Below are 14,923 nucleotides of genomic sequence, written 5' to 3'. Positions count from 1 at the left end.
TCTAAGAGAAGTCTAAGATGCTTTGGGACTTTAGAGGAGGGAAGTTTCATCGATGGTTACTCATGAATGAAAATGAAACTAAGCACACAAACTGTAATTAAAGAAGAAAAGTCATAAATCTGTACCTTAACAAGTGCCCTGTCTGAACCACAGAATAGTGAGTTTTTCCCCTTCACTGGACTTTTCAAAAAGTGGTTGTTCCCCTTTTACTTAAAGCTGAACATCTGATTGTACTTTGGGCTACAAATGAGTTAAATACTATTCTCTATTAACCCTGCTCAAACACTGCTGCTGACTTACAACCTCAGGTTTGGGCAATATAAAACCTGAAGGAGATCTGGACGTAGGAGACAGTTTTCTCACTGACAGGAGCTTCAACAATTTGAAAAACACTTCTGTGGTTATGGATTCATCTGACATTCAAAGGAAAAAAATAGCTGTCATTGGTGGTGGTTTGGTAAGAATCAATTTATTATATCAGTATAATAGTGGTATTATATTAATTTCATTATTCTTAATGGTTATTAATCACTTATATATTGTTAATTTTCTTTTGAAAGCTTTTCTAATATTTAAGTATATCAATTTAATATATGGCATTAGATTTAATTTGCTATTTTCCAGGAACAATATCTTATTTTTGTTAAATACAGTTTAGCATTTCTTTAAAAACAAAATAAAGCAAGTTGAATTTGATTTAGTCCCAAATTAGCTATGTTTTAAAAGCAGACTTTAGTCTTAATAGTCAATTTAATGAAAACATTGTGTCTATTTTGGTTAATAATTCAATTTATAATGTCTAATAAGAATAAAGGAAACACAATGCAAATATATAATTATCATTTGAATGTTTCCTATTTGAATAATTGGGTTTAATACCTATAGGTGACCTATTCTATTTGGCTTGTCCATTAGAGCACACAAGCAGCAAAGATGAACATGGCAGGACTTGCCCCTCACCTACTTCAGAGATGTGGGATGGGATCTGTCCCATACATTGTCAGTTGTACCAAAGCTGCTTCTGTTGATAGTGAGGCTGCCTCATGTAAACTTTAATTTTTCCTCTTTCAACAGAACTCCTATTTTGGAATAAAGCTATTCTCACTAGATAAAGTTGAATTTTTTTTTTCACTTTTGGTCTAATTAACTGGAGGGTTTTTAGCTCATGTGTATTCATTCATTTATTTGCTCAACAAAAATTTCTTGAAGGCATTATTTTATAACATACATATATTTGTACACGATATGTTGATTTTATCTATTGTTCTTCCTTCATTATTGTCTTTTCCCCAAAGTACTATGACAATTTTTCTAGTTCTACATGCTAAAGAAGACAATCACAGGTCATGCCAAATCAGTGCCTGAGACATATGCTTTATTTTCTTCATTTTGGGCTTTAGTTCAAGTCTTTCCTATCAAAATTTTGAGTATAAATGAGTATTTGTGCTTTCAGCAAAATCTTACTAGTAGTGTCTATTGTGTACCAGCTTGGTTTTGGGTAGTAGATGTACATTGGTGAGTATTCCAGAGAAGGGAAAGACAATGGAACAGGAAAAATAGACATAATTTCAGTAGAGATAAACACTATGAAGGAAATGCGAACAGGATAATGTCGTGGAAAGTGTTGTAAGAGGAACTGTTTAGCATGTGGTTGGGGAATACCTCTCAGGGGGATATATGACCAGAGAGCTGAGTAATAAGAAGGAGGCAACCATGTAAAAGGCCACAAGAAGGGTATTTTCAGATAGAGGGAATTGCAAGAAGAGAAACTGAGGCAACAATGACCTGGACATTGCCCATAGGATCATAGAGGACAAGAAAAGAAGGCTGTATTTTATTCTAAGCATACTGAAAATAATTGGAGAATTTTAAGCAGAAAAATAAATGTGATTTAAAGATACCTCAAGTTATCTCATTGAGAATGACTGGGAAATTTTTAAGAAAACATGATAAAACAGCTAGGAACAAACTGTTGAATTTATCCAAAACTTTGTTTAGGGTGACAACAGTGATGTATTTTAAAACATCTCTCAGAAATCCAAGGGGTGATAACAAATATATGATTTTAATATATGATTCTTGGCAAGCATAAAAATGTGGGTGTCATCATGGATGTCTTCCTGAATGTTTGAACTTTACATCATGTAGCCACTTAATTATCTGGGCACACATACATGTGATAGAAAATAGAAAGCCTGGATTAATACATGTATATAAAAAGCAATTAAAATTCCTCTGCAAAGGAATTTTTTCTAACTTATTGGTCAGACATATGTCTAGGAATCTTGTTTGACTCCTTTTTAAAATTTTATATAACCCTCCACTACTATATTCAAAATATATTTCTATTCTGGCTACAATTCTAATTCTTCATCCTGACTTCTGTAACCATATCCTAAGTGGTCTCCTAGTTTCCTCTTATCCACATACTGTTCCTTCCCTGCGCAGCAGCCAGAATCATTCTTATGTAATATAAATATGATAATTATTACTCTTTGCTCAAAACCTTTCAGTGTTCATCAATACATATAAGACAAAATCCAAACTCTTCACCAAAGGCCCTCCATAAACTGAGTCTGTCTACTTGGCTGACCTCATCCTTTCCCTGTTTTATGTTTTCATATTTCCTATCAGTATCTGAAATTGTACTTTATTTTTATTCATCAATTATTCATTTTACCTATTTATTAAATGTCTATTCAAACTAGGATATGAACTGTTATTTACCAATGTATTCCAGTCACTAGAACCATCCCTATCATTACTTGCTGTTATTTACTAAGTAATTGGTGGATAAATGAATGAGAGAGATGAAAAGTCTCTTTTTTTTTAAGATTTATGTATTTATTTATACAAGCACTGGGTACAGTCAGAAGCGTGGGAGGGTAAGAGAATTCACCAGAGCCAGAGTGGGGAGCAGAACAGGCAAACTGGCGAAGTACACTGCTGAGGGGAGCTGCGGGTGACAGGAGAGGTCTGTGCGCTGTGTGGGACCCTTGCCCGGTGGACAGGGATCGAACCGGCACTGCAGAGGCTGCGGGCAGCTTTGCAGCCCAGCACTCATCTACTGTGCCACCAGGGAGGCTCAAAGTCTCTTCTTAAGGACATGAAGGTGTAGAAAATTTCATAATGGATGACAATTTGCATATTAGGGACATTAAAAAAATATTGATGCAATACAGCAATTCAAGAAAGACAAAATCAATATGTAGAGGACAAAGTTATTTTCTTACCCGTCTTCTATGTGTTTTATGTGTTCATCACCTTTTCCATTCTCTTCTTCCCTTAGTCTGTATCCCGGTACCTAATACTGTCTAATACATTAAGGACTCTCCATCGCCCCTGAGAAAAACTTGAAACAGAGTTGAGAACCTTTAAGTAGAAGTCCAAAGAATATGAAGAACTCCCCCCCTCCACTTTTTTTTTCCAGAAGTTGGTCTGCCCAGTGAAAAATCACCCAAAGAAATTGTCCTTACTCTAATTTGGTGACCAGCAGATCCTGTGATAAACCAATTCCTTTTCTTTGAAAACACTTCAAGTCAAGATCAGAAGAAATCAATAAATCAGAGAAACTAAAAAGGTGAAGGAAACTATAAACCATAATCCTAAACTAGTGAAATTTTAACTATTGAAAATGTGGAAAGATATTAAAATAGTGTTTATAATGTTAATCTGGATATTTAGGAAAATCATAATATTGCCTTAAATACTGTCCTTCACCTGTGAAACCCTCTTCCCTGACTCTTCCTTCTTCCTATGGGATTTTCTCCTGGAAGCCTGAAGAGCAATTTCTAAAGAACATTTCCTTTCTGCAAATGCCCACAGGGCTTTATTTGCCTACATTATATGACTTATCCTGTCAAATTAAACTATTTTGTGTACATGAGTATGCTTTCAGAGCAAGGTGGGGAATCATACTCTTAGAAGTTATGAGCAGTTGAAACAAAGACATGTTTTTCATCAGAAAATTTCAACAGGAACGCGGTCCTTTGATTCACTAACTTGGAAAAGGATTTGAAAACCAATCTCTACATTTCAGACTGGAAGGAGTTGTGTAAGTGTGACTAATTTAACAAGTCAGTCTAGGGGAAAATGCCACACAAGCTGCCTTATTTTGTGTGAGTGTAATACAGAGTCCTCTTTTGCTGTAAAGTGACAAGCCAGAGAAGTCAAAAGATAAGCTATTTAACTGGATTATTAGGCCTGTCCATATTCAGGTATTTAGAAATGCTTCTTCTGCTGATCATTTTGTAGTGCTCACAGGCATGAGAAAGTGCTCGGGGGCAAGGAACTCTATCTGTGACAGAGGTACTTGAGCTCTTATATTTACATTTTTTCTGAAACTAAGAATCTTATCTAGAAGGATTATTAAGCATCCCAGGCTTAGCTGTCACACTGACCCCTGTCCTAGTGCACATTCTGAAGATGTACTGAGCATTTCCTCTGTCTCTCCTGCTGACAAACAGCTCTACTACAGAATATTTTGTGACCTATTCTTCCTATACTTGACCCAGCAAAATTCTCCAGAGTGTTTAGAGACTAAAGACTTTCAAAAACATCAGGGTAAGGAGACTTGTACATTTTAAGACTTCTTTTCAATAACTGTGTCCTGTTTCCAAGTATTCAAGTCAAGTGAGTAGTTTCTGATGATGAAATTGTCTTTGAAACAGTTTGACCTTGATTCTCTGAGTTTGCATCTCACAGTTAATGGATATTAGATTCTCTCATGGATTTAAGCTCAGCATGGTCGTGATGACAAATTGGTCTTAGATGGTGTTTCTGCCCTGTCTTCTCAGGATCTTATCACATCACCAGTCTCTCTTCACTAAGCTTAATAGGATAGAAGCAGCATAAATCAGTGAGGAGACAGAGAACAGAAAGTTGTACAATAAATTGGAAACCTAGGAAACCTTATTCTCTGGTTTTTAGTTTTTCATATTTTATCAAAATTAGGTCGTTATGTCTTTTAACTCTAAAATTCTGTTGCTTCTTTTTTACATAATACTTTCTTATTCACAGATATCTAACTTGGTTCTCAATGCAGTCTTTATAAAAATAGAAATCAAATGTCACCTAGGAGATGTTAAAACATATATTTGCCTTTATTTCTTTTTAAAGATTTATTTTATTTGTACAAGAACTGGGATACAGGCCAGATGTGCGGGAGGGTGAGGATTCACCAGAGACAGAGCGGGGAACAGGACAGGCAGAATGACTGAAATACACTGCTGAGGAGAGGAGCTGGTGAGACAGGAGAGGTCTGCTGTACCATGCGGGAATCTCCCTGGCCGGCCGGGGATTGAACCGGCACTGCAGAGGCTGCAGACAGCTTTACAGTGCTTCGCTCAACTGCCTGCACTATCAGGGAGTCAGACATGACATTCAAGAAAAGACTGTACATGAGTACATGTACATGAGCTGCAGAAGTACTCATGAATACAGAAGTCAAGCAACCCACATGAAAAACATATGGCACGTTCACTGTCTCATCACTGTCTCATCATCAAAGGAGGAAAAAATCAAGATGACTGCTTGGCTTTATAGGCCAAATTCTGGTGAAGGTCAGAAAGTTCAGGGTAAGTTTTAAATACTGTAAAACAACATTTGGCACAACATATATCATTCTAGCAAAGTGTGAAGACATTTCTATGAGCTTATCTCATAGTGAGTTCAATTAACAAGCTGGCTCTTCTCATTACATTGAGATGATCAAAGATCAGATCCTTGGGAGACCAAATTACAGTTCCATGACTAAGCTCTGATTTCAAGAAGAATAAAAAAGTTTTTTTAATAGCCTGTTTGACAACAAACTCTGAAACATCTATGATTACCAGGGAGAAGAGCCATGTGTTTAACATTTCATTATCAGTAATTCCAAGTACATTACTTGAAGAGGCACAAATGCATGAAATTTTTATATTTTATTTTATATGATTTTATTTTTATATTTTATTTTATATTTGGACACTTGAACAATCATGGAATGTCACATGGGAACCAACAGAAACTTGGTGATTCCCATTACATGACACCACACCTGCTGAACACCTGAAAAGTACATGTCAATATTTATATAAATTTCCAAATGATTTTTTTGTACATATACTTTATTATTATTTTAAATTATTTATTTATTTATCTATCTATCTATCTATTTATTTATTTATTTAGAAGAACTGGGGCTTAGGCCAGATGTGCAGGGGTGAGACAATTCAACAGAGACAAAATGGGGAGCAGAACAGGTGAATTTATTGAAATACACTGCTAAGGGGAGCAGCAGGCAAGGCAGGAGAGGTCTGCTGCACCATATATGGGTTAGCTCCCTGGCCAAGTATCAAACTCAAGCATAGAAGTGATAGCGCTGAGACTTAAGCCCTAGTATGTAGAGGTAACATTGGTTTACAATACTATACAATATTGTAAACTATTCAGAGATATAGGATTCTACCTATTCAGGTGTATGTCACCTCATCATATCCACCAGTCAAGACATTCATTGTCCTCCACCACATTACTTTGGTCAGTTGGGCATCAGCATAATGGACCAGGGTAAGCTCAAAGCACGTGACCTATGATGAGGGAAGCAGGGGAGACAGATAATATGGAGAAAAAGGAGAAGCGTAAACTAAATTAATCGTAATTATGTAACCAAGGAATCTTCTCAGAGCCCTGTTTACACACAAATAGATTAGGTCAGCTGTTAATAAAACTTAATTTACAAATTATTTTATGATAAAAACAGATTGCTATTTATTGCTTCAAAACAAATAGAGGCTTTCATAATTGTTCATATCCTTGATAGAACTGTCCTCTTTCTCTGTCAAGGTTTAACTGCAAGAACTAAGGCATGAAAATGGAAATAATTGTTCCCATGTGTCTAATAAAACAATATTTTTTGTTTTCTTCTCTCCTCTCCTCTCCCCTCCCACCATCCTCCCATACTTATGTTCAGGAAACAACTATTCCATAACCAAGAGTTTGTGGTAAGCTCAGAATGGTATACATGTGTTCCTTTACAATTATATTCTCTCTTTTTTTTTTTAAGATTTATTTATTTATACATACAAGAGCTTGGGTACAGGCCAAAGATGCAGGGGGGTGGGGTCAGAGGATTCACCAGAGACAGAGTGGGGAGCAGAACAGGCAGACTGACTGAAATACACTGCTGAGGGAGCAGTGGGCAAGACAAGAGAGGTCTACCTCGCCATGTGGGTTTTTCCCTGGCCAGCTGGGGATCGAACTTGTGCTGCGAGGCTGTTGACTGCCTCACAGTGCGGTGCCCAACCCCTTGAGCCACCAGGGAGGCCCTACAATTATATTCTCTATGTCCTCTTAGTACTTGTGTCAATGTAACCACTAAAGAAGGTACTGAAAATTATTCCTCATTAAGCACATTTTAAGAAAATGGAAGGGAAATATTATCACTTAAAGATTAAATGATACTTATTAGCCATATTATTAATCCTTCTAGCCAATCATATAACAGCTATCAATATTTTTGTTCTTTTAGTTTTATTAGAACCTCAGTTTCACAGAGTTGGATTTATCATAATTTTTATTTCAGGACATACTTTTATGACTGGTCATGGAGAACATATTTTCATTGACACTTTTGCTTGTTTATTAATAATAGCAGTACCTTTGAATTTACCACTTAACAGGAGCATTAATACATTACCACTGACTTATTTCAACCTCTGTGCTTCTCTTCCACCCATTATAAGCATTATCCTGATCTTGTATTTATCATTCTTTTGATCCTATATGTACATATAATTTTATGCATATGTGAACTTGTCATACATAGTCACACAAAATAATATATACATTTCTAAAATTATGTATATACATGCTTTAATTTTAGTTTTTGTTTTATAAAAGTATCATCAGCATAAAATCATCTTAGGTTCATCCGGAACCTATACTTTTACCTAGAATGTGACTAATATATTCACACTTTGCATTTAATCATGTAAATATGACATAGTGTATTTGTCCTTTCCACTGTGATGACTATTTGACTTATTTCCAATATTTTTTTATCTATTTTAATGAAAAACAGTAATGAAAAGCGCTGCTCTGAATATTCTGACATGTGTCTCCTGGAATTTCTCTTGGGTAAATACCTTAAAGAGGAATTTCTGGTTTGTCAGATATGTGGATATTCAACTTAGCAAAATAACTGCATGAGAGACATAAGATATCCTGTTGGCACTCATCCTCTCTGGCAATAATATTTTTATGAAACAAGATTATATTTAATCATATTTTACTCATACAACTAAGGTTTCTCCTTTACTCCTGCCCTATGAGGAACCATTTACACATGTTCCATTGACAAACCAATAAGCAGTGTTGGAGAGATAGGGATCAATACCTGAGAAACTTGTAAAGGACTGAGACAGAATCTTCATCTCGGTCAGCTTCCCCTCCCCAAATCCTGGAATCAATTTTTGTCAAACAACAACAACAACAAATGGAATCTGACAAACACATAAAAGTAAACCTTTGCATCACCATTGGCTTGGGATTGAGCCTATTCTGAACACAGTTACTGAGACTCTTTTTTGTACATCCATTGTTAGAACCTGCTTACTCTGCTATAATTTAATTCCCAGGATGGATGAATGGTTTTTCCTGCTTCTCAGTTTCAGTCTCTCTACTAGTAGACAATTTCCCTACATCAAATTTTCATTGATAATTTTTTGTTTAGATTGTGTCTTGTGTGTCCCACATGCCGTTCTCCCCAGCCTCTTTTTCCAATAAGAGAGGCCCACTTCTAAATTACTTTCTCCAGCCTCATTACAATTTTCTTGACCCTTGTGAACACCACTCCCTCTTTCAGCTTTCAATAGCCAAAGGAGAAGCAGTTAGGTCTATAACACTGTGAAAGAAAGAGGAATTGCACAAACCTTAGTCTCTTCCCCTTTTCAGCTTTTAATAACCAAAAGAGAAGCAGTTAGGTCTATAACACTATGAAATAAAGAGGAATTTCACAAATCTTACTCTGTCCCTCAAGAAATTTACTCTATTTAACCTTTAATCTCTCCTTCTCTCCCTCTCTAATTACTAAATAGCTATTTATCCTTTGGAAAAAATGTACTTTATGTATCAACTTCATAGTACACTTAATTTTTTTCTTTTCAGTAGCTGTTCTGCCTTCCTGTGACTATGTGGGTTCCTCTCTTCTTCTTTCTTTCTCCTAATAAGATCTCCTTTTAAAATGTAGAAAAAAATTATTTTCCTTGATGCAAATTTTTCTCAAATACTACCACTATGAGATAGGAGGGCAAAAACAACTTTAAGAATATACTTGTGTTTAGTGGAAGGAAGTTATATTTCCGAAACTGTGATTAGTGAAACAATAGTCCAGAATCCTGCAGAAAAGAAGTAAAGAAAGTGATGAAATCGTTTCTATGTCAGGCACTAATTTGTACTGCCAGTTGGGATAGCATTGCTGATGTTAAGAAAATGATGACCTCACTAAGAGAGCTAAGTCACTTCAGATCAAGTAATTAAGATGAAGCAAATTCTTTTTTTTAAAGAGTTTTTAATTTATTTATGCATATAAGAACTGGGGTACAGGCCAGAGGTGCAGGGGTGAGAGGATTCACCAGAGACAGAGTGGGAAACTGAGCAGACAGAATGACTGAAATACAATGCTGAGGAGAGGCAAGACAGGAGAGGTCTGCTGTGCCACGTGGGTTGCTCCCTGATTGCACTCCTGCTGCAGTGACTGCGGATTGCTTCATAGGCTGTGTCTTAACCCCTTGCACCACCAGGGAGGCCCCAAGATGAAGCAAATTCTTATGATTACCTCAGACATACCACATGTGAAGTAATATGTTCATAATTTCAATAACAGATGCATAAGAAAAATATGTATTTTTAATTTTTATGAAGACTTGATTTTTGGAAGAGTTTATCATAGTCTCTGTCATATCCTCTGTCATATCACCTAGCATAGAACTAATACATAGAAAAAGAAAAGTCAATCTTTATCTATTAACTAAACATATAAATAATATTTGAAAAAAAGTGAATACCCATACAAGGCTCTGAACTCCCTTAGGACAGTGCTGATATATCATTTTTATATCAGTTTAATGCCTAGTAAGGACTTTTGTAATACTTAGGAACCAATAGATTTTTTTCAATGAAATTGAATGAATTGTCAATATTTCTTTGTCATTTCAAAATTATTTTTAAATTTTCAAGAGGATTCACACTCTTTATTAACGTCATTCTTCTTTACATGTCAAAATAGTCTCATCTTCAAATTTCAACTCAAAACTAATCTTCTCCAAGAAATTATTATTTTAAGATTTTATTTATTTTTGCATAGAAGAACTATGGTACAGGCCAGAGGTGCCAGGGGAGGGGAGTATGTGTGAGAGGATTCACCAGAGACAGAGTGGGGAGCAGAACAGGTGGATCTACCAAAATACACTGCTAATGGGAGGAGAAGGCGAGACAGGGAGATCTGCTGCACCATATGTGGATTAGCTCTCTGGCTGGGGTTGGACTCAGGTAGTCATGGTGATAGCATGATATCACTGAGACATAATTCTTAGGCTATCAAGGAGGCCTATTCTCCAAGAATTTTTAAACAATTTGTTGGTTCTATTGCTGTGAAACAAACCGCCCCCAATCTTAGTGATCTGAAACCACAAAGTAATATGAATGCCTTAGAGTTCTGTGGGTGGTCTGCATGTGACTATCTATAATCTTCCGAAAGCCGCTCCAGGTTAGATGTCCAAGATGGTTTACTCCCACTACTGACATTTGGTGGGTGAAGAGTATAGATGAGGTTTCTTAATTGTGATCCATGTCCATGTGTATATATCCTTGGACTTCTCAGACTTGACAGCCTTCATATATATATATATATATATATATATATATATATATAATTTTTTTTGCTAAATAATATTCTGTTATGTGTACCTAGCACATTTTCTTGATCCACACATCTATTTTTGGTCACTTGGGTTGTTTCCATAGTTTGACAATTGCAAGTGATGCTGCAATAAACATGAGAGTACACATTTCCTTTTAAATTAGTATTTTTTAATTTTGGGAATAGATACCTGAGTGGAATTACTGGGTACTATGGCAGATCAGTTTTTAATCTTTTGAGGCACCCCTATACTGCTTTCGTCATGCTATTAGCAGCAACATGGATGGAATTGGAAGGGGTAATACTAAGTGATATAAGTCAGAATGATAAAGGTAAATATCAGATAGTGTCTTCATACTCAAAAAATAAAACAGAATTTAAAAAGTAAATCACTGAATAGATGAAGATAGTTGCAGCATTTAAAAATGACATTTTATACCTAGAATCTAGGAATAACTCCAGCAATCAAGAGAAAAAAAGACAGAAAATCCAACAAGAAATGGGCAAGAGTCTTAACCAGGAATTTTACAAGCTAGGAGATCCAAATATGCAATAGATATACAAAAAAAAATATAAACTATACCCCTACCCACCTTGCTAGCCCTCTGTAATGTTTAAAACTTTGAGAACACCAACTGTTGGCAAATAAAACTCAGAAACTACAGATGGCAAAACACATTAGTACACACTTTTGAAGCAGTTTGGTGTAACAAGGTTTAAGATACATATCAGTTAACAGTGACCCCACTGTGTATAAAACCTGAGAGAAAAATCATATATACATGTCAAAAATTTACTTTTGCAGTCTTGTTTATATTATTCCCAGACCAACTATCCAAAGGTTCTTCAATGGAAGAATGGACAACTAATGTTTAAGGATTTTAGCAATGATGTAATGAAGCAATGTAGTAATGAAATTGAGTGACCTTGAGTTTATACAACTATATGGATATATCCATAAACTTACTGCTTACTGCTGAGTTAGAGAAGCAAGACGCAAAAAAAAAAAAAAAAAAAAAAAAAAGCACAGGTGTGATTCTAATTATATGATTCAAAAATGGGCAAAATTATATTGTTCGAGAATGTGTACCTAATCAGTATAAACTATAAATAAGCAAGGATAGGTTATCACAAAAGTTAGAATATTTACCTTTAAGTTTCCTCTGAACTTGGGGATCATAACTGGGGAGTAAGTGGGAGGAATTGTGGGAGGCAGAATGTTCTGCTTTCTAACCAGAGTGGTGTGCACCATCACATCAGTGATTGATTTCAAGTTATTCTGTGGACTATACACATAATATATGATATTTCTGGGTGAAAGTTAAATATCTAACTATAGGAAAGTAAAACAACAATAAAAAGGCCCAAACTATCTCTATCTCTAAATGTGTATTCATCTTGAATTAATACCATTGCTTTGCAAATGGTGCTTTCCAGTTGTGACTGATAAATCAGTGTGATAAGCAAGGAGAGTACAGTAAAGACACACACTGTTGTATTTTTCCAGTAAAAATTCCCTATATTTGTTGATAAAAATATTAAATTATTACTTTGATTTCTAGGTTGGATCATTAAATGCATGCTTCCTTGCAAAGAGGAATTTCCAAGTTGATGTTTATGAAGCTAGGGAAGGTAAGACAATACTGTAAATTGTGAGCCATTATTCTGATTTTTTTACCACTTTTTGTAGATTTTTATTTTTCTTTTGAAAGAGGAATTGTTGGATTTTTTTTTTAAACTCTACCATCTACATCTAATTTAATACAAGTTTAGTACTACTTGTGTTTTTTTTCAAAGAGTTAATTTTGTCCTGATTGTACCAGTATGCTCATCCTGCCTTAGGGTGTAAGGAAGTATGTGTAATATGGAGTCTACTTCCAATGCCTTAGATATCCGGGTGGCTAAATTTGCGCGTGGAAGAAGCATTAACTTGGCCCTTTCTCATAGAGGACGGCAAGCCTTGAAAGCCATTGGTATGGAAGATCAGGTACTTTGTTAACTCATTTTCATTCTAGAAGATAATATCTATTGTTTTTCAACAATTGCATAGTTTTGATTTCATTTTGGTTTGAAACACCAATAAATGCCAGAGCTTCTGCATCAAAACTCATTCTGAAAAGATTTTTCAAACTTCTAAATCTAGTACTTGAAACAATTGGGGGAACAGAGCATGACTCATGATGTGGGGTATGGGGGATACTGCAGTTCCAGGGGAAGATTGCTCTGATTCAGGGCTCAAACTGGCATCCTGGATTAGAGGCGGCAGCATTTCCATTCTTTTAACTGTGTAGCATAATCCTATCATCCCTTATCCATAATTCTGTATTCTAGAGTGCTCTGGAAACAGAAAGCTTTTTCATCACACATTTAGCAGCAAATTTGACCTTATGGTCTTTGTGGTCTTTAAAAATAATCTCATTTCATATGAAGATGTCTTGCTATATAAATATTTTGTTGTATTCTGGGGTAATGTCCCCGAATCTGCATGTGATATAATATCCACATATGCACAACCCATCTAAAATTTGAAAACTGAAGTCTGAAACCAATGTGCCCCAAATATTTGGAAAAGAATTGTGGGTCTGCAGTAGATTTTCCTCACGTGGGCTCAGTATTCTATGCTTGTCACTGTCTATCATGTACCTTTGAGATGCAATAGTGTGTTTGCTAAGTGTGTTTTTGAAATCATAATGTAAGTTAATATAAGTGACATTTGCATTTTCACAGATATGCATGTAGGAAAACACTTTGCATTTGGATACAGGAGTCCTGAGTTTCACTCTTCATGCATTACTTCCTTTTGTGATCATGAAAAAAATCATTTAATCTCTCTAACAGTTAAGTACTTCACACCTATAAGTATAGTTACACACTTTCCTCAACTGTAATATTTGATTTAGATGAGATAAACTTTAAGTCCACTCCAACATCTAAAAGTTAAAAAAAAAAAAAGCAAAAGGTAAAATTTTCAGGAACACAGTATACATTGATTGTTTCTATTATACTGTGCTTCCAAAATCTTTACATTCTATTTTGGCTTATTGAAAATCACATTTCAAAAAAAAAAAGCATCTATCTTATTTGCATGATATCATGTTATAGAAACTGAAATCAATATCTCTGGTTTTATTTTAGATTGTATCCCAAGGTATTCCCATGAGAGCAAGAATGATTCATTCTCTTTCAGGAAAAAGGTCTGCAATTCCCTATGGGACAAAGTCACAGGTTTGTTTACCCACTCTTGTTTGGTAATAGCTGAGTCTAATTTCTGGAACTTACTACTTACTTTTTACTACTCCTTTTTTCTTTAGCCCTATTATTGACATTGCTTGTTTCAATCTAGAATTTGGGAAATTCTACCAATTAACAAATTAGTTCATAGGAAGGGGATTCAGTCCCTAATATTCAGTATGAGTTAGTTATTATGTTCTCAAGGTGAGTTAGTTGCTTGTTTTTTTTTTCTCTATGCAAAGCTTATACTAGATGCCCTTTCCCTCCCAACTCTCAGTTAGAAAAAATTGCCATGTATTTATTGTCCAATGTAATTTGCAAAATCAATCTAGAGGGTTTTATGATGCTTGTTTTCCCCAAGCTGATTCTCTTGCTCACTATTTAATTAAACTGCAATAGAATGTATAGAATGAATCAGAAATGCTTTGTGTATTGTATACTTTCTAAAATGACAAGACAGAGTTTACAAAAGAAAATCCATTATCCTGCTTTGTGTTTGTCTTCTTTTACATATTATTGTATAGAGTTGGGCAAGATATGTATTTTAATCTAATTACATTTTCTAAGTTTGTTTTCTTAAGGAACAATAAATGTACAAAGCCTCTATCGACCAGAGGAAATCCCCAACCTACTTTATGTGGCAATGCCTCATTTTATTAAGTTCAGAGCTTACGTAAGTTTCAAGTATCCAACCCTTTGCAGAGCTCCCATTGCAGGTAGATAAGCACTCCTCAGACTCACTTGGGAAGTTATTGAAATGAAGAATTTGATATTGTAGGGCAGGGTGAAGGC

General features: G+C 35.3%; 1 protein-coding gene across 1 annotated transcript in view; it reads left to right on the top strand.

The window, feature by feature from the left end:
• Positions 1–403: 403 nt before the first annotated feature.
• The window catches only part of KMO (kynurenine 3-monooxygenase), a gene marked incomplete at both ends in the record, with an annotated part of 46,508 nt that continues 31,988 nt past the window's right edge, over positions 404–14,923 (top strand). The window contains 4 exons of the mRNA XM_084253366.1: positions 404–457; positions 12,463–12,532; positions 12,790–12,887; positions 14,036–14,125. Of these exons, the coding sequence (XP_084109492.1) occupies positions 404–457; positions 12,463–12,532; positions 12,790–12,887; positions 14,036–14,125 (312 nt within the window). The remainder of the gene's footprint in view (positions 458–12,462; positions 12,533–12,789; positions 12,888–14,035; positions 14,126–14,923) is intronic.

This window comes from Talpa europaea, assembly GCF_964194135.1.
Source record: "Talpa europaea genome assembly, chromosome: 14".
NCBI classification, from domain to species: domain Eukaryota; kingdom Metazoa; phylum Chordata; class Mammalia; order Eulipotyphla; family Talpidae; genus Talpa; species Talpa europaea.
Note: the sequence above shows the minus strand (reverse complement) of the source record. Positions and strands in the feature narration are given on the sequence as shown.